The 24,535-nt window shown below is 45.1% G+C and overlaps 1 protein-coding gene across 2 annotated transcripts in view; it reads right to left on the bottom strand.

Annotated features, from left to right (window-relative positions):
* LOC138480740 (phosphatidylinositol 3,4,5-trisphosphate 5-phosphatase 2-like) overlaps positions 1–24,535 on the bottom strand; it is a 767,550-nt gene that overhangs the window by 213,095 nt on the left and 529,920 nt on the right. For both annotated transcript variants that reach the window (XM_069612470.1, XM_069612471.1), the window contains one exon: positions 13,112–13,211. In XM_069612470.1, the coding sequence (XP_069468571.1) occupies positions 13,112–13,211 (100 nt within the window). The remainder of the gene's footprint in view (positions 1–13,111; positions 13,212–24,535) is intronic.

Here is a 24,535-nt window from a genome sequence, read left to right as displayed (position 1 = left end):
GGAATCTCCTAGCCATCGGGCAATTTAGATCACTGCAGAGATTCCCTGTCAATAGTCAAGGGGCTTTTATTGTGGATCACTGCAAATATTTAGCTATGTTAATAACCTTCCATACTGTGCCTACCACCACGGCAGTGGTTTTATAGTGCCAACACATGTCCTGGCACAGGCATTGTGTGCCCCCGTGCAAGATAAACAGGGACAGAACCTGTCAACATATGTCAATAATGGACCTGTTATATGCAGTCCCTGCAAACAGTGAAGGATGGGGTATTGTTAGTCCCTGCAGACAGTGAATGATTTGTAGGCATTGTTCATATCAGTTACTGGAGAGAGAGAGAAAGAAAGAAAGAGGGGTGAGAGAGAAAGTGAAGAATAGATTATTGTTGGTCACTGCAGACAGTGAATGACTTGACGGCATAGCTAATATCAGTACTAGAGATAGTGAAGGGTAAGTTATTGTTAGTCCCTTCAGGCAGTGAATGACTTGATGGAATAGTTACTATCAGTTACTGGGTATAGTGAAGGGCACATTATTGTTAGTCCCTGCAGGCAGTGAATGACTTGACGGCATAGCTAATATCAGTACTGGTGATAGTGAAGGGTATGTTATTGTTAGTCCCTTTAGGCAGTGAATGACTTGATGACATAGTTAATATCCGTTACTGGGGCTAGTGAAGGGTACGTTATTTTTAGTCCCTGCAGGCAGTGAATGACTTGACGGCATAGCTAATATCAGTACTGGTGATAGTGAAGGGTAAGTTATTGTTAGTCCCTTCAGACAGTGAGTGGCTTGATGGAATAGTTACTATCAGTTACTGGGTATAGTGAAGGGTACATTATTGTTTGTCCCTGTAAACAGTAAATTACTTGACGGCGTAGTTACTATCAGTTACTGGAGATAGTAAAGGAAAAGTTAATGTTGGTCCCTTCAGACAGTGAATGACTTGACAGCATAGTTAATATCAGTTACTGGAGATGGTGAAGGGTAAGTATTTGTTTGTCCCTGCAGACAGTGAATGACTTGCTGGCATAGTTAATATCAGTTACTGGAGATGGTGAAGGGTAAGTTATTGTTAGTCCCTGCAGACTGTGAATGACTTGATGGAGTAGTTAATATCAGTTACTGGGGATAGTGATGGGTAAGTTATTGTTAGTCTTCTTCAATCTCTTCCATCCTGGATCAACTTTATCCTCTCTCTTCCTTCCACCCCACTCGTAAACCTTCTCAACCATGGCTTTCCTCCCACCTCCTATCCATGCGTCGTCTCCCACGCCACCTTGAGCATTGCTGGCTCAATTCCCCTCTCTATCTAACCAGAATACCTACCTCTCTTACCCCTCTCTATATGATTCCAGCCTCAACTCTGCTAAACGCTCTTACTACTCTAACCTTCTACACTCTCAAACGTCTCATCCTCGTTGTATCTTTCAAACCCTCTCTCGCCTCCTCTCCCCAACTACTCAGGACCCGTCAACCTCATCTCCCCTATCCCCTTCTGACTTTTCTGACTTCTTCTACTCCAAGATACACTCTCGTCGCCAAAACATCACTTCCTCCTCTTTTTGTAACGATTCTCCCCTTTTCCCCCAGTACCCCTCTACCTGTATGACTGACTTCTCTCCTATTACTCCGTCAGACGTTTCCATTCTCCTGTCCAAATCTCATCCCACTGTTGCGCCTTCTGATCCACTCCCTACCCTCCTTATTCCCAAGATCAACCCTCTCCTCATTCCTTACCTAACCTCCTTCTTCAATATCTGTCTCTCCTCTGCTACCTTTCCCTCTGCCTTCAAGCATGCTACCATCATCCCTATTCTGAAGAAACCATCTGCTAATCCTCTTCTTATGTTCAACTTCTGTCCAATATCTCTTCTTCCATTCCTCTCTAAATTACTTGAACGCATCGTCTACTCCCAGCTCTCTGCGTTCGTCACCAACTATTCTCTCCTTCCCCCCTTTCAATCTGGCTTTCGCCCTAAACACTCCCCTGAGACTGCCCTTACCCAGGTCCTCAACTCCCTCCTTACTGCTCGCTACTCTAAGCAATCCTCTGTCCTTATCCTCCTTGATCTCGTGCAGCCTTTGACACCGTTGATCACCCCTTACTACTCAACACTCTTTCCTCTTTAGATTTCAAAGGCTCCATCCTCAACTGGCTCTCTTCTTACCTCTCCCACCGCTCTCTTACCGTCTCCTGGGGCGGTCGTACCTCTGTTACGCTTCCCCTTGACTTTGGTGTACCCCAAGGCTCTGTCCTTGGCCCTTTTCTTTTTTCTCTTTACACCCCGCTTCTCGCCCCTATCATCTCCTCTTTCAGTATTTCTCATCACTTCTACGCTGATGACGCCCAGCTTTTCCTCTCATTCTCTTCCTTCACTCCTGACCACCATCTTAAGCTCTCTTCCTGCCTTACTGCCATTAAAAACTGGATGTCATCCCTCTTTCTCTCTCTCAAGACAGACAAGACTGAAGTCTTATTCTTTCCCTCCAACACTATTCCTCCTTCTTCTCCCCCTCCTTCTATTCACTTTCCTCCCACTAATCTTCCTCTCTCTGCCCATGCTCGCAATCTTGGCATTCACTTTGACTCCTCCCTCTCCTTCACCCACCATATCTCTCTCACCTCCCGTGCATGTCGCTACCATCATTTCAATATCCGCAAAGTACGTTTCTCTCTAACCTTCCACGCCACTAAACTTTTAATATCCTCTCTTCTCTTCTCTCGTCTTTTCTACTGTTCCTCTCTCCTCTTCGGACTCCCTGCTTCTCATCTTGCTCCCATAAAATCCCTCTACAACTCTGCCATTCACACCCTCTGTCTACTCTCACCTCATGACTCCATCTCCTCCTCACTCTCACAGCTCGGCTGGCTTTCCTTTCATTCCCAACTCAAATTCCACTTCCTCTGTCTCGTCTTTAAATCTCTCCATGAACTTACTCCCCCTTATCTCTCCTCTCTCATCTCATTCTACGCTCCCTCCCGTTCCCTCAGATCTGCAGATCACTTCCTTCTCCTTGCTCCCCCGTCCCCATGTGCCTCCTCTCGTTTACGCTCCTTTCAGCTCCTTGCTCCCCTTCACTGGAACTCCCTTCCCCTCTCTATCCGTTCCATCCCCACCTATTCCTCCTTTCGTGTCTCCTTAAAATCTCCTTTTCTCCACTCCCCTCCTGGATACTCTCATCCTCCCCCGCCCTTCCCTCCCCCCCACCCGTCTTTTATCCTCCTCATCTTGCCTCTCTACCCCTACCTGGTCTCCTCTTATGTCCCCTCTCCCCCCTCTCTCGCCTTCACCTTATCTCACTTCCTGTTCCCCACTCCATTCCCTTCTCCACCCCTTTTTTCCCTCATTTATCTCTGCTGGCAAATTGTTCTAGTGGCTGCATTACTGGTTTGACTCATATCTTGTAATTGCTTCTACTGTTATTGTATTCTTGTTGTTATAATGTACAGCGCTTTGGCGTAAAGCGCTATATAAACAAAATAAACATAAACATAAACATTGTTAGTCCCTGCAGGCAGTGAATGACTTGACGGCATAACTAATATCAGTACTGGAGATAGTGAAGGGTAAGTTATTGTTAGTCCCTGCAGACAATAAATGACTTGACGCAGTAGTTACTATCAGTTGCTGGATTTATTGAAGGATAAGTTAATGTTAGTCCCTGCAGACTGTGAATGACTTGATGGAATAGTTAATATTAGTTACTGGAGATAGTGAAGTGTACATTATTGTTTGTCCCTGCAGACAGTGAGTGACTTGACGGCATAATTACTATCAGTTAGTGGAGATAGTAAAGGATAAGTTAATGTTGGTCCCTTCAGATAGTGAATGACTTGAAGGCATAGTTAATATCATTTACTGTAGATGGCGAAGGATAAGTTATTGTTAGTCCCTGCAGACAGTGAATTATTTGACGGCGTAGTTACTATCAGTTACTGGGGATAGTAAAGGATAATTTAATGTTAGTCCCTTCAGACAGTGAATGACCTGACGGCATAGTTAATAACAGTTACTGGGGATAGTGAAGGGTAAGTTATTGTTAGTTAGGCAGTAAATTATTTGTAGGCATAGTTAATATCAGTTACTGGGGATGGTGAAGGATACGTTAGAGAACAGCTTCTCACTATGATCTCGCACAAGGAAGAGTAATTGTATGTTTACAATTTTAGATCCTCGAGGTCCGCCGCTTCAAAGGCACGATACATTACGGCCCATTGAAAAACTACTATATCTTCCTATTTGGATTACACGTGAACATCAAGCGATTCTTATCAGGTAGGCGAATCAAAGAAGGGGGTCAACCACCTTAAAAATACCCATGTTACTTTACTTAATGTATGATTAGTACATTTCTAAAATATTCATGCCTGTTGTTACAGATACCCAGGCATGGCTATAACCACATAGGAGACAGTGGAGGCTAACCATTAATTTAACTTCGAATACAGGGGTGAGTTTAATTTTAAATTCTTCCCAGAATGCATCACTGTTCAAAATCACAATTCAAAATAGGTGGTATGCAGGGGGACCCAGCGCTAATTACAGCGACGGGTCCCTCTGCACATCACCGCTCTACTACAAGTAACATCCCCCTTAAGTGATATATATTTTTATTTCTGTTTTTTACAGTTATTTAAATTTACCCTATTTGGGCAGCAAGCCTTTCTGGAAAGGGAGGAAGGAATTCTAAAGGTTAGTTTATTTGTACTGAGCGTTCACTAGTGTAACTTTTCTAATTTTGGAATAAATAGAAAAATAATAGAAATACATTGATTTATGTCTTACAGAAAGGAATCTAATATTCTTACAAACCTGAAGAAGGGTATTATTTACCCCAAACGCATAGTTTAAAGGATAGGGAATAAGATTTGAAACCTATCAAGTTTATTGGATAACGTGAACAAACAACATTTGTTAACATATGAGAATAATATGTGAAAAAATGTGAATGCATACGAATTGTTTTTTTGAAAAAATCCATATATGTTATTTTTTTGTTTAAGATGTATAGCTCTGATTTTATGAAAAATTGCTTTAGGTAAACACAGGAAAATAACTATTTTCATGCATTTAAGTAATGTTGAATTTGTAAGAATCTAAATTCGTCCAATAATTGATTATATGACAGTAATTCTAATAACAGAATAGAATGTTCTGCAAGATTTGATTTTGCCTGTCGCAGTGCCCCGGTTTGTACAGCATGCTGTTCTGCTGTACCACTTTGTTGTCACATTAGTTACAGTAGAGGTAGCACTCTACTAACTGGAAGCACCTAGTAAGCACATGTAACAATATCACGAATTTATTATATGTTTAAAAGTAATAATTGATTTGAGAGTTCGCCTCTACATAACCCATATACGCTACTGTTAGTCCCTGCAGGCAGAACATGCATAGTTAATATCAGTTACTGGGGATGGTAAAGGATAAGTTAATGTTAGTCACTGCAGACAGTGAATGTATATGGTAATGTGAGTGAATGTATACGGTAATGTGAGTGAGTGTATACGGTAATGTGAGTGAATGTATACGGTAATGGTAGCTAATGCAAAAGCTATTGCACTTCTGTAAAACGTGATGAGGCGGTCAGATCATGTTGTTCAATGCTTACAGTAAGGCGGTTAGTGAATACATGCGTGTCACAGCATGCAGTGATGGTACAAGCACTTAATGTGTGTCACAGCATGCATTGAAGGTACAGGCACTCAATGTAAGTCTGTGCATGCAGTGAAGGTACAGGCACTCAATGTAAGTCTGTGCATGCAGTGAAGGTACAGGCACTCAATGTATGTCTGTGCATGCAGTGAAGGTACATGGACCTAATGTGAGTCAGTGCATGCAGTGAAGGTACAGGCACTGAATGTGAGTCAGTGCATGCAGTGAAGGTACAGGCAATAAATATGAGTCAGTGCATGCAGTGAAGGTACATGGACCTAATGTGAGTCAGTGCATGCAGTGAAGGTACAGGCACTAAATATGAGTCAGTGCATGCAGTGATGGTACATGCACTTAATGTGAGTCAGTGCATGCAGTGAAGGTACAGGCACTAAATATGAGTCAGTGCATGCAGTGAAGGTACAGGCAATAAATATGAGTCAGTGCATGCAGTGATGGTACATGCACTTAATGTGAGTCAGTGCATGCAGTGAAGGTACAGGCACTAAATATGAGTCAGTGCATGCAGTGATGGTACATGCACTTAATGTGAGTCTGTGCATGCAGTGATGGTACAGGCACTTAATGTGAGTCTGTGCATGCAGTGAAGGTACAGGCACTTAATGTGAGTCTGTGCATGCAGTGATGGTACAGGCACTTAATGTGAGTCTGTGCATGCAGTGAAGGTACAGGCACTTAATGTGAGTCTGTGCATGCAGTGAAGGTACATGGACCTAATGTGAGTCAGTGCATGCAGTGAAAGTACAGGCACTTAATGTGAGTCAGTGCATGCAGTGAAGGTACAGGCAATAAATATGAGTCAGTGCATGCAGTGAAGGTACATGGACCTAATGTGAGTCAGTGCATGCAGTGAAGGTACAGGCACTAAATATGAGTCAGTGCATGCAGTGATGGTACATGCACTTAATGTGAGTCAGTGCATGCAGTGAAGGTACAGGCACTAAATATGAGTCAGTGCATGCAGTGATGGTACATGCACTTAATGTGAGTCTGTGCATGCAGTGATGGTACAGGCACTTAATGTGAGTCTGTGCATGCAGTGAAGGTACAGGCACTTAATGTGAGTCTGTGCATGCAGTGATGGTACAGGCACTTAATGTGAGTCTGTGCATGCAGTGAAGGTACAGGCACTTAATGTGAGTCTGTGCATGCAGTGAAGGTACATGGACCTAATGTGAGTCAGTGCATGCAGTGAAAGTACAGGCACTTAATGTGAGTCTGTGCATGCAGTGAAGGTACATGGACCTAATGTGAGTCTGTGCATGCAGTGATGGTACAGGCACTCAATGTGAGTCTCTGCATGCAGTGAAGGTACACGGACCTAATGTGAGTCAGTGCATGCAGTGAAGGTACAGGCACTCAATGTGAGTCTGTGCATGCAGTGATGGTACAGGCACTTAATGTGGGCATGTGCATGCAGTGAAGATACAGGCACGCAATGTGTGTCACAGCATGCAGTGAAGGTACATGCACTCAATGTGAGTCTGTGCATGCAGTGAAGGTACAGGCACTCAATGCGAGTCTGCATACAGTGAAGGTACAGGCACTCAATGTGAGTTTGTGCATGCAGTGAAGGTACAAGCACTCAATGTGAGTCTGCATGCAGTGAAGGTACAGGCACTCAATATGAGTGTGCATGCAGTGAAGGTACAGGTGCTTAATGTGAGTCTGTGTATGCAGTCAAGGTACGGGCACTTAATGTGAGTCTGTGCATGCAGTGAAGATACAGGCACTTAATGTGAGTCTGTGCATGCAGTGAAGGTACAGGCACTTAATATGAGTCTGTGCATGCAGTGAAGGTACAGGCACTAAATATGAGTCTGTGCATGCAGTGATGGTACAGGCACTTAATGTGAGTCAGTGCATGCAGTGAAGGTACAGGCACTTAATGTGAGTCAGTGCATGCAGTGAAGGTACAGGCACTTAATGTGAGTCAGTGCATGCAGTGATGGTACAGGCACTTAATGTGAGTCTGTGCATGCAGTGATGGTACAGGCACTTAATGTGAGTCAGTGCATGCAGTGATGGTACAGGCACTTAATGTGAGTCTGTGCATGCAGTGATGGTACAGGCACTTAATGTGAGTCTGTGCATGCAGTGAAGGTACAGGCACTTAATGTGAGTCAGTGCATGCAGTGATGGTACAGGCACTTAATGTGAGTCAGTGCATGCAGTGAAGGTACAGGAACTCAATATGAGTCAGTGCATGCAGTGAAGGTACAGGCACTAAATATGAGTCTGTGCATGCAGTGATGGTACAGGCACTTAATGTTAGTCTGTGCATGCAGTGATGGTACAGGCACTATATGAGTCTGTGCATGCAGTGAAGGTACATGCACTTAATGTGAGTCAGTGCATGCAGTGAAGGTACAGGCACTAAATATGAGTCAGTGCATGCAGTGAAGGTACAGGCACTTAATGTGAGTCTGTGCATGCAGTGAAGGTACATGCACTTAATGTGAGTCTGTGCATGCAGTGATGGTACAGGCACTTAATGTGAGTCTGTGCATGCAGTGAAGGTACATGCACTTAATGTGAGTCAGTGCATGCAGTGAAGGTACAGGCACTAAATATGAGTCAGTGCATGCAGTGTAGGTACAGGCACTTAATGTGAGTCTGTGCATGCAGTGAAGGTACAGGCACTTAATGTGAGTCTGTGCATACAGTGAAGGTACAGGCACTAAATATGAGTCAGTGCATGCAGTGAAGGTACAGGAACTCAATATGAGTCAGTGCATGCAGTGAAGGTACATGCACTTAATGTGAGTCTGTGCATGCAGTGAAGGTACATGCACTTAATGTGAGTCAGTGCATGCAGTGATGGTAGAGGCACTTAATGTGAGTCTGTGCATGCAGTGATGGTACAGGCACTTAATGTGAGTATGTGCATGCAGTGAAGGTACAGGCACTTAATGTGAGTCAGTGCATGCAGTGAAGGTACAGGCACTAAATATGAGTCTGTGCATGCAGTGAAGGTACATGCACTTAATGTGAGTCTGTGCATGCAGTGAATGTACAGGCACTTAATGTGAGTCAGTGCATGCAGTGAAGGTACAGGTACTAAATATGAGTCTGTGCATGCAGTGATGGTACAGGCACTTAATGTTAGTCTGTGCATGCAGTGATGGTACATGCACTTAATGTGAGTCAGTGCATGCAGTGAAGGTACAGGCACTAAATATGAGTCTGTGCATGCAGTGAAGGTACATGCACTTAATGTGAGTCAGTGCATGCAGTGAAGATACAGGCACTAAATATGAGTCTGTGCATGCAGTGAAAGTACATGCACTTAATGTGAGTCAGTGCATGCAGTGAAGGTACAGGCACTAAATATGAGTCAGTGCATGCAGTGAAGGTACAGGCACTAAATGTGAATCTGTGCATGCAGTGAAGGTACATGCACTTAATGTGAGTCAGTGCATGCAGTGAAGGTACAGGCACTAAATATGAGTCAGTGCATGCAGTGATGGTACATGCACTTAATGTGAGTCTGTGCATGCAGTGATGGTACAGGCACTTAATGTGAGTCTGTGCATGCAGTGAAGGTACAGGCACTTAATGTGAGTCAGTGCATGCAGTGATGGTACAGGCACCTAATGTGAGTCTGTGCATGCAGTGATGGTACAGGCACTTAATGTGAGTCAGTGCATGCAGTGAAGGTACATGCACTTAATGTGAGTCAGTGCATGCAGTGAAGGTACAGGCACTAAATATGAGTCAGTGCATGCAGTGAAGGTACAGGCACTTAATATGAGTCAGTACATGCAGTGAAGGTACAGGCACTTAATGTGAGTCAGTGCATGCATTGAAGGTACAGGCACTAAATATGAGTCAGTGCATGCAGTGAAGGTACAGGCACTAAATATGAGTCTGTGTATGCAGTGAAGGTACAGGCACTTAATGTGAGTCAGTGCATGCAGTGAAGGTACATGCACTTAATGTGAGTCAGTGCATGCAGTGAAGGTACAGGCACTAAATATGAGTCAGTGCATGCAGTGAAGGTACAGGCACTTAATATGAGTTAGTGAATGCAGTGAAGGTACAGGCACTTAATGTGAGTCTGTGCATGCAGTGAAGGTACAGGCACTTAATGTGAGTCAGTGCATGCAGTGATGGTACAGGCACTTAATATGAGTCAGTGAATGCAGTGAAGGTACAGGCACTTAATGTGAGTCAGTGCATGCAGTGAAGGTACAGGCACTAAATATGAGTCAGTGCATGCAGTGAAGGTACAGGCACTAAATATGAGTCAGTGCATGCAGTGAAGGTACAGGCACTAAATATGAGTCAGTGCATGCAGTGAAGGTACAGGCACTTAATATGAGTCAGTGCATGTAGTGAAGGTACAGGCACTTAATATGAGTCAGTGAATGCAGTGAAGGTACAAGCACTTAATGTGAGTCAGTGCATGCAGTGAAGGTACAGGCACTAAATATGAGTCAGTGCATGCAGTGAAGGTACAGGCACTTAATGTGAGTCAGTGCATGGAGTGAAGGTACAGGCACTTAATGTGAGTCTGTGCATACAGTGATGGTACAGGCACTTAATGTGAGTCTGTGCATGCAGTGAAGGTACATGCACTTAATGTGAGTCAGTGCATGCAGTGAAGGTACATGCACTTAATGGGAGTCAGTGCATGCAGTGAAGGAGCCGTCAGTATATGTAAGTAACTATTTACAGTAAGGGCACAGTGAGTTAATGTGAGTTGCTATACACAGTGATGGGGTGGTCATTAAATGTGAGCTACTAGAGACAGCAACAGGCCAGTGAGCTCATTTGGGACAACCATTGAACGGTTAGTCAGTAAAGTAAGTTAGCACAGATAGTGAAGGAGCATTGAGCTCATGCGGGTCAGTGCCTACAGTGAAGGAGCAGTAAGTTAATGTGAGTCGGTGAATTCACCGAAGGAGCACTGAGTTATTGTGAGTCGTGCACTTAGTGAAGGAGCAGTGAATTATTGTGAGTCAGTGCACATAGTGAAGGAGCAGTGAGTTATTGTGAGTCGGTGCATCCAGTGAAGGAGCAGTGAGTTAATGTGAGTCGGTGAATACAGTGAAGGAGCAGTGAGTTATTGTGATTCAGTGCACAAAGTGAAGGAGCAGTGAGTTAATGTGAGTTGGTGAATACAGTGAAGGAGCAGTGAGTTATTGTGAGTCGGTGCATACAGTGAAGGAGCAGTGAGTTATTGTTATACGGTGCACACAGTGAAGTAGCAGTGAGTTATTGTGAGTCAGTGAATACAGTGAAGGAGCAGTGAGTTATTGTGATTCGGTGCATACATTGAAGGAGCGGTGAGTTATTGTTATTCGGTGCACACAGTGAAGGAGCAGTGAGTTATTGTGAGTCGGTGCACACAGTGAAGGAGCGTTGAGTTATTGTGATTCGGTGTATACAGTGAAGGAGCAGTGAGTTATTGTGAGTCAGTGAATACAGTGAAGGAGCAGTGAGTTATTGTGATTCGGTGCATACAGTGAAGGAGCAGTGAGTTATTGTGAGTCGGTGCACAAAGTGAAGGAGCAGTGAGTTAATGTGAGTTGGTGAATACAGTGAAGGAGCAGTGAGTTATTGTGAGTCTGTGCATACAGTGAAGGAGCAGTGAGTTATTGTTATACGGTGCACACAGTGAAGTAGCAGTGAGTTATTGTGAGTCAGTGAATACAGTGAAGGAGCAGTGAGTTATTGTGATTCGGTGCATATATTGAAGGAGCAGTGAGTTATTGTTATTCGGTGCACACAGTGAAGGAGCAGTGAGTTATTGTGAGTCGGTACACACAGTGAAGGAGCGTTGAGTTATTGTGATTCGGTGTATACAGTGAAGGAGCAGTAAGTTATTGTGAGTCGATTCATCCAGTGAAAGAGCAGTGAGTTATTGTGAGTCGGTGCACACAGTGAAGGAGCAGTGAGTTATTGTGAGTCGGTGAATACAGTGAAGAAGCAGTGAGTTATTGTTATTCGGTGCACAAAGTGAAGGAGCAGTGAGTTAATGTGAGTTGGTGAATACAGTGAAGGAGCAGTGAGTTATTGTGAGTCGGTGAATACAGTGAAGGAGCAGTGAGTTATTGTGAGTCAGTGAATACAGTGAAGGAGCAGTGAGTTATTGTGATTCGGTGCATCCAGTGAAGAAGCAGTGAGTTATTGTGAGTCGGTGAATACAGTGAAGGAGCAGTGAGTTATTGTTATTCGGTGCACAAAGTGAAGGAGCAGTGAGTTAATGTGAGTTGGTGAATACAGTGAAGGAGCAGTGAGTTATTGTGAGTCGGTGCATACAGTGAAGGAGCAGTGAGTTATTGTTATACGGTGCACACAGTGAAGTAGCAGTGAGTTATTGTGAGTCAGTGAATACAGTGAAGGAGCAGTGAGTTATTGTGATTCGGTGCATACATTGAAGGAGCAGTGAGTTATTGTTAGTCGGTGCACACAGTGAAGGAGCAGTGAGTTATTGTTATTCGGTGCACACAGTGAAGGAGCGTTGAGTTATTGTGATTCGGTGTATACAATGAAGGAGCAGTAAGTTATTGTGAGTCGATGCATCCAGTGAAAGAGCAGTGAGTTATTGTGAGTCGGTGCACACAGTGAAGGAGCAGTGAGTTATTGTGAGTCCGTGCACATTGTAAAGGAGCAGTGAGTTATTGTGATTCGGTGCATACAGTGAAGGAGCAGTGAGTTATTGTGAGTCGGTGAATACAGTGAAGGGGCAGTGAGTTATTGTTATTCGGTGCACAAAGTGAAGGAGCAGTGAGTTAATGTGAGTTGGTGAATACAGTGAAGGAGCAGTGAGTTATTGTGAGTCGGTGAATACACTGAAGGAGCAGTGAGTTATTGTGAGTCAGTAAATACAGTGAAGGAGCAGTGAGTTATTGTGATTCGGTGCATACAGTGAAGGAGCAGTGAGTTATTGTGATTCGGTGCACAAAGTGAAGGAGCAGTGAGTTAATGTGAGTTGGTGAATACAGTGAAGGAGCAGTGAGTTATTGTGAGTCGGTGCACACAGTGAAGGAGCAGTGAGTTATTGTGAGTCGGTGCATACAGTGAAGGAGCAGTGAGTTATTGTGATTCGGTGCACAAAGTGAAGGAGCAGTGAGTTAATGTGAGTTGGTGAATACAGTGAAAGAGCAGTGAGTTATTGTGAGTCGGTGCACACAGTGAAGTAGCAGTGAGTTATTGTGAGTCGGTGCACATTGTAAAGGAGCAGTGAGTTATTGTTATTCGGTGCATACAGTGAAGGAGCAGTGAGTTATTGTTAGTCGATGCATACAGTGAAGGAGCAGTGAGTTATTGTGAGTCGATGCATACAGTGAAGGAGCAGTGAGTTATTGTTATTCGGTGCACACAGTGAAGGAGCAGTGAGTTATTGTTATTCGGTGCATACAGTGAAGGAGCAGTGAGTTATTGTGAGTCACAACACACAAAGGCTCTGACGCTTTCTTACTGAATCGAAGGAAGACTTTGTTCTTCTCTCGCTCCGTGCTCAGCTGATCCAGGGTCCTCAGGATATCGAATTCCTTTTTGTTCACAAGATTCAGAATATCCTGAAAAGAGACCAGAGAGTGTTTATTCTTCCATGAAGGGACGCCCCCGTCACCTTCAGGGTGAGAGCTGTGATCATCAGTGGAGGCCCCTAGGGTGAGAGCTGTGATCATCAGTGGAGGCCCCCCTAGGGTCAGAGCTGTGATCATCAGTGGAGGCCCCTAGGGTCAGAGCTGTGTTCATCAGTGGAGGGCCCTAGGGTGAGAGCTGTGATCATCAGTGGAGGCCCCCCTAGGGTCAGAGCTGTGATCATCAGTGGAGGCCCCTAGGGTCAGAGCTGTGACCATCACTGGAGGCCCCTAGGGAGAGAGGCCCCGTCACCTTCAGGGTGAGAACTGTGATCATCAGTGGAGGGCAGAGGCCTCCACAGGCGAGGATGTGATGCGTACATGGACCGTGGATGGGCACCATTCTGTAGACACCCTCCTTTCCTGAAGCGTTTGATTGAACTGTCATAAGCCCATCCTATCCACTGTAAGGCAAGTGTCCCCTACTTTGAAAACAGTGAACTACCGGAAGCTGCCACCTCTTGATCAAGCAGCTCCTACAAGGGACTACTCTAGAGAGGATCATTGAGCGAGTTTTACTGCGACTCACAGGTGTACACGCCTGAGTCCTTAGCGAGTCTTACTCAGACTCACAGGTGTACACGCCTGAGTCCTGAGCTTCAGATCTGCCTTCAATACGATGAAGAACCATCCACAATGAGGCAAGGTCCATGAGCTATAACCCTTGAGGCTCCAGATGCTTTGGACTACAAATCCCATCAGTCCTAGGAAGCACGGTTAATAGTGAGGGATCATAGGAGCGGTAGTCCAAAACATTTGGAGAGCCAACAGTTGCACAATACTTCCCATGACTAGTAAATACCTTTGTCCTTCCTTTGCAGATGCTGTTGGCGAGGACGTGGCTCAGGTGCAACTCAGCATTAGTAGAGCACGTGCTGAATACCCACAGTCTTGGGACATCCGTGAACCCCCTTCCGATTCACTCTATACTATCACCTTCTCCCATGCTCCCTGGTTGGCAACCTGGGCACCAATTCACTGTACCCACTCAACAGTATGGCTAAGCAAGACCTCTGTACGGCTTCAGGACCGGCTGGACAGCTTGTCTGACAACAGCACAGTGGTAAACCACAAGAAAAAGGGTACTTGTGGTTTAAAAGGAAGAAGCAATCTTTATCAGTAGCAACTAGTAGAGCTACAAATAAGTGCCTATTTTACCGGGTTGTCCAACTCCAGGCCTCGAGAACGGGAAACCTGATGGGTGTTTAGGATAATCATCATTAATATTCATGAGCAGAAATGTGCATACATTTAGAATCATTGTATGCAAATTTATCTCATGAATATTAATGAGAGGTATCCTGAAAGTCCGACATGGATCCAGCCCTCGAAGCCAGGTGTTGGACAACCTTGTGCGTAAAATCCACCGAGAGGAACTAGAAAACTGGCAAACACCCGCATGTCCAGAAGCAACAACAAATAGGGAAGAAAACCCACAATCAAGCTGTACCGCCCCCCTAACTAGCCCGCCCCCCCCCCCCGCAGAGTGAGTCCATAGTAAACCACGAGAGCCAAGAGAACACCAGCAGGGCACACTTGGGAGGATAGACACGGAGCAACACAGGTTCGATCCCCGGGTCCACGCTTAGAAACCTCTAGGTATTAAATAACGTTATAAATAACCTATAATATCATACCTCTACGTGCTCAGTATGGGGCAGACCAACCTGCACCCACATATTCTTGCCGACTTACCAGGCCATCCGTGCCTGCCCTAGTCTTGGCACCCTGTCCTCGAGAGGGCAGAGCTTGGGTTTCATCTGGCGCCCATCCTGTCTACTTGCTCATATTGTAAACTCTGGGGTGAAAATCCCAAATAGTTTAACTTACCTGCCAAAGTAATTCCTGCATTTTATAGTGTATTCTTACTGGGAAATATCAACCCAAAACAGAGGAACCATGATCATTAATTTCAATTGACCATATCTGTTTCCATGTTTTCATGAGAAATTATGCAATTACAAATGAGTGACAAACGTGTGGACGTTTTTGGAGGTCAACAGGCCCTACAGCGAACCCCTAGCCTTCCTCTACCCTCATCTGTGCTCTGCCATGCCAGAGGTTTCAGCTAAGCCATCTTCTAGCGCTTAGAACCCAGTGGGCGAAGGGCAGGGTGCACAAATGCACCACCCCAGATAGCAGGATACTGATGATCAAGAGTCCTTCTGTGACACACGAGTTGGCACACAGGCACAATACCCTTTCCACTCCAGCATCTGCATTTTCACAGCGTTGATGAGAATTCAGACATAATTCCTAAACACCAACTTAAACCATCTCGCCTCTCATTGGGATCCGCCTGGGGACCCGGAGACCATGCAATTGACAGCACTCAGAGGCATGCATCCCCATAACAAGACATCATTACACTTATTGTACAACAGTTCACCCACTTCCTGTGTAATTCCATCAAAGATGGTAAGATGTCACTTCCTGTAAAGACATCAGAGATCTAAGAGGGGGGGCGGGGGGTGGAGGATTTCCCTGCAGTTACCCTGAGGATTTTACCCATGTGACATTCATAAGAGGGGCACTGCCACAAAATTGCAGAATTGCACAAGTCATAAATAGGTGGATTTGGGTTTCAAATACCTTTCCTATGGTTGCAAAGAAGGAGTCATAATCTTAAGCTATGAGCTGCATCTGGCCAGCAGGTTGGACTCACACCTCGAGAACGTCTCATTATCAAACTCATGCACAGTATTGTATTCATTCATAATGCATAGCGCATAGCGCATAGAAGACGAAGGTGAAGAAAAGCTTTTTGGGATGATGTCTAGCTTCTTTTAGTGAATTTGAGGCCGTATGTATATGTCGCTGATCTGAAGCTGGATTTGCTGTTGTGTATCGTTTGTGATTGCAAGTGTTTTTGCTCTGTTGTATTTTGCTTGCATTAGATCATTATTAGAATTGTTCAGATGATCAAACTGTCTGCCTTGCCTCCTCCACACAGGTGGGGTATTGTAGGTGTTCATTTTAAAGCTTTGTTGAATTTTTTAAAAAGCATCTTATTATTGAGGGACTTGATTCCCCTGTGGCCTTTACACCTGCATCGCCTGCGTAACCTGCTTTGGGCGCGTCAGCGCCGGCGCGTCAGAAAGGGCGCTGCTGGTCTAGTGCTGTCGGCAGTCTCGATTGGGCTAGCATCGTAGGTAACCCCTATCAGGTTTCTGCTTTCCTTGTGTGTCATGCCTTCTTGCTTCTCTACTCTATGGCCTGCCTGACATTCCGGTTCAGTCCCTGCTGTAAATTAGTTTTGGATAAATATCTTAATATGCCTTTGTTTCCCGCTCCCGGTTTTATTAATAACACCTGCACCCTCACGCAGGTGTCAGTTGGGCTTATACCGAAGGCACCAAATATGGACAACAACTTATTTGGGGCTGTCATTAATCAGGGTTCACCTTTGAGGGTGGCAGATACCTCACAGACTGAGATCACCAATACTAACGTTTCTCATCCTGTCGGGGTCGTGCTCTTACAATCCACCCCCCGAGATTGTACACAATGACCAGAGTTCTAGGCCAACTCAGCCCATAATTAATTTGGCTTCCTGCTCGCTTCCCAATGCTTTGATTCAAGGTAAAGCTAATGGGTCACTAGACAACTCAACGTTTAAGGCTGACTTGCAGGAATTTAACTGTTTATTCTTGAATACCTGCTCCCTGCCTAAACATGCTTTAGAGTTATCCAACCTTATTATTGAGGAAAATCTTGATATAATCTTTCTCACAGAACTCGTTTAAGCAATACCTCAGGTCCGGACCTAGCACCCGCACTGGATGTACATGACCTCATCACCCAAGACAATCTTGATCAGTGGCAACTTTGTCAACTGCTTGGGTGATGACCTGATTGAAAGTGGATGCTAGGACTTCCGGGTCATTCGAGAATGGATGCTTAAGAGCAGGTACCGCAAGGTAAGGGGAGATGTTTTCCTTAGTGAGTTTATGTGAACTTCTCGCGAAAGCAGCTGGGAGTGGGAGGGTGGGTTTAGGAGGCCCCTTAGATGAGAGGAGGTCGAATTTAATGCAATAGTGGTGCGACCAGGGGATAGGTGAAATGTCGGGGATCAGAGGTGAGCAGTTGTGGTGCGACACCCAATCAAGGGTGCAACGTTTGGTGTGTGTGGGCTGCAAAATGGATTGGGAGAACCCAAGGGTGGATAGAGCTTTCTGCAAGGCCAAGGCGTTGGCATCTTTAGGATCATTCAGACCGAGATTGAGGTTGCCACCAAAGCTGCCTTCAAGGCTGTCTCCAAAGACTACAAAAGGGCCATCATTCAGGCTAAAGCCTCCTCATATAACACCAGGATTGAAAACGCCAAATCTGGGACTAAGGAAATATTTGCTATCTTCCGAGAGCTTGAGTCTCCTGCTCCCCCGCCTCCGACCCTCTTGAAAGTTGGGACCTGGTGCAATAAAATACAAACTGCCATGCTTGATAAACTGGAAACCCTACACACCAAAATCCTACCCCACCAAAAGGCCCTCTCCAACTTTCTTGACAACTGCAACAGCACCGCCAGGGTGGAAACCACCTCTAGCATCTCACCCGTGTTCAATTTCAAGGACATGAGTGAACTCGAAGTCACTGCCCTCCTAAATTCCATTAAAACCTCCAATTGCAAAGGGGACGCTTGCCCAGCTCAGGTCATTAAGGACTGTGCCTCCCCCTTGGCCCCACTCATCACTGCCTTCAATAACTCCTCCTTCCAGGCTGGACATGTTCCAACTCGACTTAAGGAAGCTTAGGTTAGACCGCTCCTGAAAAAACCCTCTCTCGACCCATCGATCCCAGGGAATTACAGGCCCATCACCACTGTGCCCTCACTGCTAAAAATTCTGGACAAAGCAGTTTACCTGCAAGTCCAAAAATTCATCGAGGACAACCACCTTCTAGGTCTCCAGCAGTCCGGCTTCCGGCCCAGGCACGGCACAGAAACAGCTCTGCTTGACTTAAAAAATCAAATGGACGACTTAAGAGATGCAGGCAAACCTGCGCTTCTTCTACTCCTCAACCTCTCCACTGCTTTTGATCTGGTGGATCACAAGACCCTCTGCCATAACCTCTCTACCGCAGCTAACTTCTCCCTGAGGGTGTGTGCATGGATAACTTTCTTCTTACAGGAAAGAGCGATGAAGGTTTTCTCAGAATCCTCATGCGCTAACCCCAGCCTCATCAAGTGTGGGGTCCCACAGGGATCATGCATAGCTCCTACCCTATATAATCTATTCACTTGGCCCCTGTTCAGAATTCTTGATGCACTGGACATCTCATACACTAATTATGCTGATGACACCCAGGTGCTTATCCCCCTTTCTGGTGACTAGCTATCTGACCTCAACACCCTCAACTCCATTTATTCCACGATCCAATCTTGGATGGCAGAAAACTGGTTATGCCTCAACAGTGAGAAAACCAAACTCCTGCTAATTGGGGCCCGTCCACTTTGGGTAAACTAGATGAACAATACCGCTACTTTACAGTTGATAACATCCCTATCGCTGTCTCCAAAGTCATTAAGACGCTGGCCGTTTACATTGAACCTGACCTATCCATGAATAGACAGGTTAACGCAATAGCCTCCACCTCAGCGTACCACTCTAAATTCCTCAATGCAGCCAGAGCCTTTCTTTCCCAACCAAACTTCCTTACCATTGCTAGGGCGATAATTGGGTCAAGGCTGGACTACTGCAATGCCCTCCTTTTGGGCACCTCCCAAAACAATCTGGGCAAACTTCAACTAGCACAGAACAATGCCCTCAGGGCTGCAACTGGCATCTCAAGATGTGACCACATTTCCGAGGTCAGGAGGAAGGTCCACTGGCTCCCCGTCAAGGAGAAAATTACCTTCAAAACTCTTGCCCTGGCGCACAAGTGCCTGCACAGTCATGTTCCACCTTACCTAGCTCAAAGAATCAGCATCCACACTCCTTCTAGGCCTCCCAGAGCGGCTTATACTAACAGAATCATTGTACCCCCCCCGCAGAGTGTGAGCGGGCGGTACAAGCTTCCCCAACATGGCAGCCACTTATTGGAACTCCCCTCCCCCTCCATTAGGGGGATTGACTCCCATGCGACTTTCAGGGAGGCCATCAAAGCTAGACTCTTTGTCTATGACATGTGACATGTGTTGTGTAACCCGTATTGAAACTGTTCAATGCTATTTTACCTGATCATGATAATGTGCACTGATAACTGCAACGAGCTTCTGTATCAAGTATTTCTGCTGGGGCCGCATTCACGTAACCCTGAATCAAGCCTTCCTAAGCCTTCACATAGCGCCTCGATGCCTGAGGGCTGTCGTGCGCTCCACAAATACAAAAATAAATAACTACAATAAATCCTTGGCCGTCCCTGATGGCTTTCATATTCTGTGCCAAAATTGGCCCAGGGGATGCAATTATTGTGCGTTCTTCTCTGAGTTTCCATACAGTTGACATAGAGGAGGTTGATGGTGTTGAGACTTTGATGGTAAAACTGCTTATTAATCGTCCCACTACATATCATTTTATTTTGATATATAGACCTCCATGTAATATGCTTCTATTTGAAGAACAGTTATCCTCGGTGCTCATCTCATTATTGAGTTATAATTCTGGGAGACTGTAACATGCGGTGCAATGATCAACAGGATCATTTAGCCCCGGCCATGTTTCAGCTGCTTACTAACCTGGGGTTTCTTCAGTGATTGGCTGGTCCCACGCATTAAGGTGGTCATACCCTTGATTGGCCATGTACCACCAACATAATGGTGGGGCAACCTAAGACTGGAGCATGTCCATGGTCAGACCACATTTTACATATCTTCTAATATGGCAATTCCTAAATTTCCTTTTTGAGCCTATCCGGAGAAAGTTATAGTAGTTAAATGCAACATATGTAAACTGAACCCAAGCACGATGGCCTCTTATATTGAACCAGTGCATGCTCTGCCTTCGTCCTCTGCACCCGATGCATCAGCTGCTTGCTATTCTGACTGTCTTACTGCTGCATTTGATGGTATTGCTCCAGCCAAGATCTGTAAAGTCACGCGGGGATCCTTGAGATAGCAGGTCTGGATTACACAAGACTTGAAAGATCTGCAGACCAAAATAAATAAATTGGATAGACGCAGGCAGAAATCTCATCTTATTCTTGACAAAGACAGATCTAGTGCAGTTACCACCCTATGTAAGGAAGCTATTATGTCACCACCTTGATGGCCGCATTTCTAATGCATCGTTCAATTCTAAGAACATTTTCAAGATTATGAAACAACTGGACAAGCCAGATATCTCTCCAGTTGATTCTGTGGCTAAGGACAAGGATTGGTGTTCCGAGATAGAACAGGCTATGTTCGGGAACGTTGCCAATCTGAAGCTTGCAGCGCAGAAAAAGTGGTCCATGCTAACTTGTATTGAAACCTGCTCCCCTCCTAGTACTTCCACACCCCTTTTTCAGTTCCAAAGGGTAACAGGTGGTGAAATGATTGATATTCTTCAAATTCTCAAACCTACAAGCTGGTCTAGGAATCCATGTCCCTCTAGTGTCATAAAGAAGTGTGCCCCATGCCTTGCGCGGGCTCTCTCAGCCTTCGTTCATTCCTTCTTGTTGGCAGCCCAAGTACCAGCCTCTATTAAAAATGCAACGATTACTCCTTTACTAAAGAAACCATCCTTAAATCCTAACATTATGGTGAATTTCAGACCTATCACCAATGTCCTGTTTTCTGTTAAAATCTTTAGATCGGGTGGCTTACCTGCAAATTCAAGCTATCCTAGAAACGCATCATTTATTTAGCCCTAAGCACTCTGGCTTTCGGGCCTCTCAGAGCACGGAGTCAGCTCTCTTGGAGCCGAAGACCAATTTCTTGTCAAATATGGACCAGGGACATGTGTCTTTGTTGCTCTTGTTAGATCTGTCAGCTGCGTTTGACTTGGTGGATTTTAATGTACTTTTTTAAAAGAATTCGCTCAGAGGCCTTTTTCTCTGAGTCAGCAGCCTCCAAGATTTCATCTTTGTTATCAGAGAGAGAAACGAGGGTTTTTTATGATGTTGTTTCAGCTGATCCTGTTCCCCTTCAGCGATGTGTCTCTCAGGGGTCTTGCCTCTCCCCTACTTTGTTTAATGTGTTTTTTAAAGCCACCATTTGATTTACTGGACACACAAGTTTATTAACTACGTTGACGACACACATATGCTTTTTAGATAATATGGCAACTATGATGACGTTGCCAGGATTAAGACTGTCTTTGATATTATCCAGAGATGCATGGCCTATGATGGCCTTGCTCTTAATTAATCAAATACAGAGTTGTTACTGGTTGGTTCTCAATATAGATGAAATAAACTCCCAGAATCATACACAATGTTAAACTGAGCAGGTTGTGGAATGGAGATCCTATCCAAAGTTAAGACCCTAGGGATCTACCTTGATGTTACACTATCAATGAGGGATCATGTTCATTTCGTGATCTCCCCTTCAGCACACTATTTGAGATTACCTGGTAAGATCCGCCCACTTCTTTCTTTAGATAACAGTGCCACCCGAGCAACGGCCATACTAGGCTGCTCATAATAGCCTATGCCTAGTCCACTGTTTGTGCCTGCAATTGCGAATTGTCAGACTAGCCTATTTGCCTAGAATTACTGCCGGACTAGGTAAAGCACCCTTATCTTACATTAACCCTAGTCTCACACAACCATGTTAGGCTGGCTAACCTTCATCATGCTCCCATTCTGTATTATCCCGAACCACATACTTTGTTCTGGAAGCCACTATCTCGCACACAAAAATGGCCTCTCCAAATTGGCCTGCCCCAGGCACCATCCCATCCCATGCCCTACACCATTCCTGCCCTCACTATCACCGTTCCCACCCGCTACCAACCACGCCCTCGTCACTAAACTCAATGCTATTACCTATGCCACTACTTATGACACTAAACACCCCACCACCACACTCATACTAGAGTCCACCCAGAAGCACAGCAACTTCGAAGAAAACCACTCGCTACCTATTTTAGGAAAGGCAAGACGCTTTCGTTTAAGATCACAAACCCTGTATCGGGTCAACTGTTCCATATCTGATCACACACTACATAAGCAGTCACCCTCAACAGACCACAACCATATATCTAAAACTAACACTAAACAAAGTCCAACCTCTAGAACTATGACCCCTATGACAGTAGACACCTCTATGCTGAAACCTCCGACCATCCTCCAAGGCGCTCTCATAAATGCCCGCTTCGTAGGAGCTCATGCCATTCAAATACACAACCTCATCACAGAAGCACAGCTTGACATACTACTAATCACTGAATCATGGCTTCACCAAGCCTCGGCACTCTCCTTACCATCGCTATCCCCCCAGATTATGCCATCCTCAGAACGGACAGGACCCAATCGCATGGAGGTGATGTTGCCGTCATCGCCAAGACTATACTCCAACTAAGATCATGCCTCATTGAAAACATAGCAGGTTAGGAAATACTGCTCGCCAAACATCCCATAAATGGAAAAACAACTATCAACATAGTAGTGATCTATAGATCTCCTAACTCTAACAGCCATCCTGAAACAGACATCCCTCTATTATTAGCTCCACTCATCAAGCCCAACACCAAATGCATCATCTTGGGAGATTTGGACCTAGGATTTAATGATAGCCTGGATCCTAAAGCAGAAGCACTACACTCATCCCTGAAGGAAATGAGCTTTATCCAACTAGTGAATGCCCCCACTCACATCAAAGGAAGAACCCTTGATTGGATCCTCTCGCTCAACACGGACACTTCATCGACTCTATCTCTCCTCTAGACTGGACAGACCATCATAACATCAAGTTCACCATTAGTGCCATCGAACCCCCTCCAACCAATCCTAAAACCACCAACTCTTCGGAAACCAGAAATCCTCGCAAACTCACACCTGAAAATCTAGTGCCCCTCCTCTCCAAAGCATTAGATACTGTGTCTATTTTCAACGACAACTCCTGCCTATTACCAGATGCTTACCACAACTGCCTCACTTCCACCATCAACACCGTAGCTCCTTTCACCACCAAAACTAAACGCACCGACAAACAATCATGCTTTTGGTTCAATGATGATCTTGTCACACTCAGGAGAACCAAACGCGGCCTCGAACACACGTTCCAAAAACATCCCACAATAGAGACCGGAAGAGCCTACCAAGAGGCAAATAAAACCTACAAAACAGCTATTATCACCCATAAAACTAATGCATATAACGCTCGGATCAGTAGCGCTGTGTCCGACTCAAAAGAATTATTCTCAATCCTAAAAGAATTTAAAATCCAGCCCCAGCCACAAACTCCACCAATAACAGCAAAGAGTGGTGTAGCTGCCAAGATTGACCTACTTCAAAACAAAATTACAACCAAAAAACAACTTCTAGCAGATAAATCTGCTTTTGTCAATCGCCTACCTCTAACAAGAACATCAACCCCATCTTCTACTTCACTCCTGTCTCACAAGAATTAGTGCTTGACACCAAATCCAAGCTCAAAGCATCTAATTCCAAAGGAGATTCTGTCCCAGCAAAAGTAGTTAGATCATGTGCCCACACACTGACGCCTATCATAACTAATTTTGCAAAGTGTCCTTTAATGCCAAATTGGTTCCAGGAAACATCAAGGAAGCCTGGGTCACACCCCTTCTAAAAAAAACCAACCTTGACCCCGCTGTTCCCACTAATTATCGGCCAATAACAACAGTCCCGTTTCTACTCAAAATCCTCGACAAAATAGCTTACAACCAAGTCCAAGCACACCTGGAACAGAACCAGCTCCTTGGCACCAGACAATCTGGTTTCCATCCTAATCACAGTACGGAAACAGCCCTCCTGGATCTCAAAATCCAGATGGATTCTATCAGAGACACAGGAAAACTCTGCATCCTCCTCCTATTGGATTTATCTGCAGCGTTTGATCTTGTGGATCATAACAAACCCTGCTCCACCCTAGATGGAGACTTCAACTTCTCCACTGACGCTACCATGTGGATTAAATCCTTCCTAGCGGAACGAACATCTAGAGTCTCCATAGGCAAAGAAGCTGCTGACCCCATACCAGTCTCCATTGGTGTAGCTCAAGGCTCTTGCCTCTCACCCACACTCTATACCGCATATACGAAGCTTCTCTTCTCAGCGCTAGACGATATGTGTCTCATCTACACCAGCTTTGCAGATGACACCCAGATCCTTATCCCGCTCTCAGGGAACTACACCCAAGATACTCTGACTATCAA

Source organism: Ambystoma mexicanum, chromosome 5p, assembly GCF_040938575.1.
Source record: "Ambystoma mexicanum isolate Mex_15411 chromosome 5p, UKY_AmexF1_1, whole genome shotgun sequence".
In the NCBI taxonomy this organism is placed as follows: domain Eukaryota; kingdom Metazoa; phylum Chordata; class Amphibia; order Caudata; family Ambystomatidae; genus Ambystoma; species Ambystoma mexicanum.
Note: the sequence above shows the minus strand (reverse complement) of the source record. Positions and strands in the feature narration are given on the sequence as shown.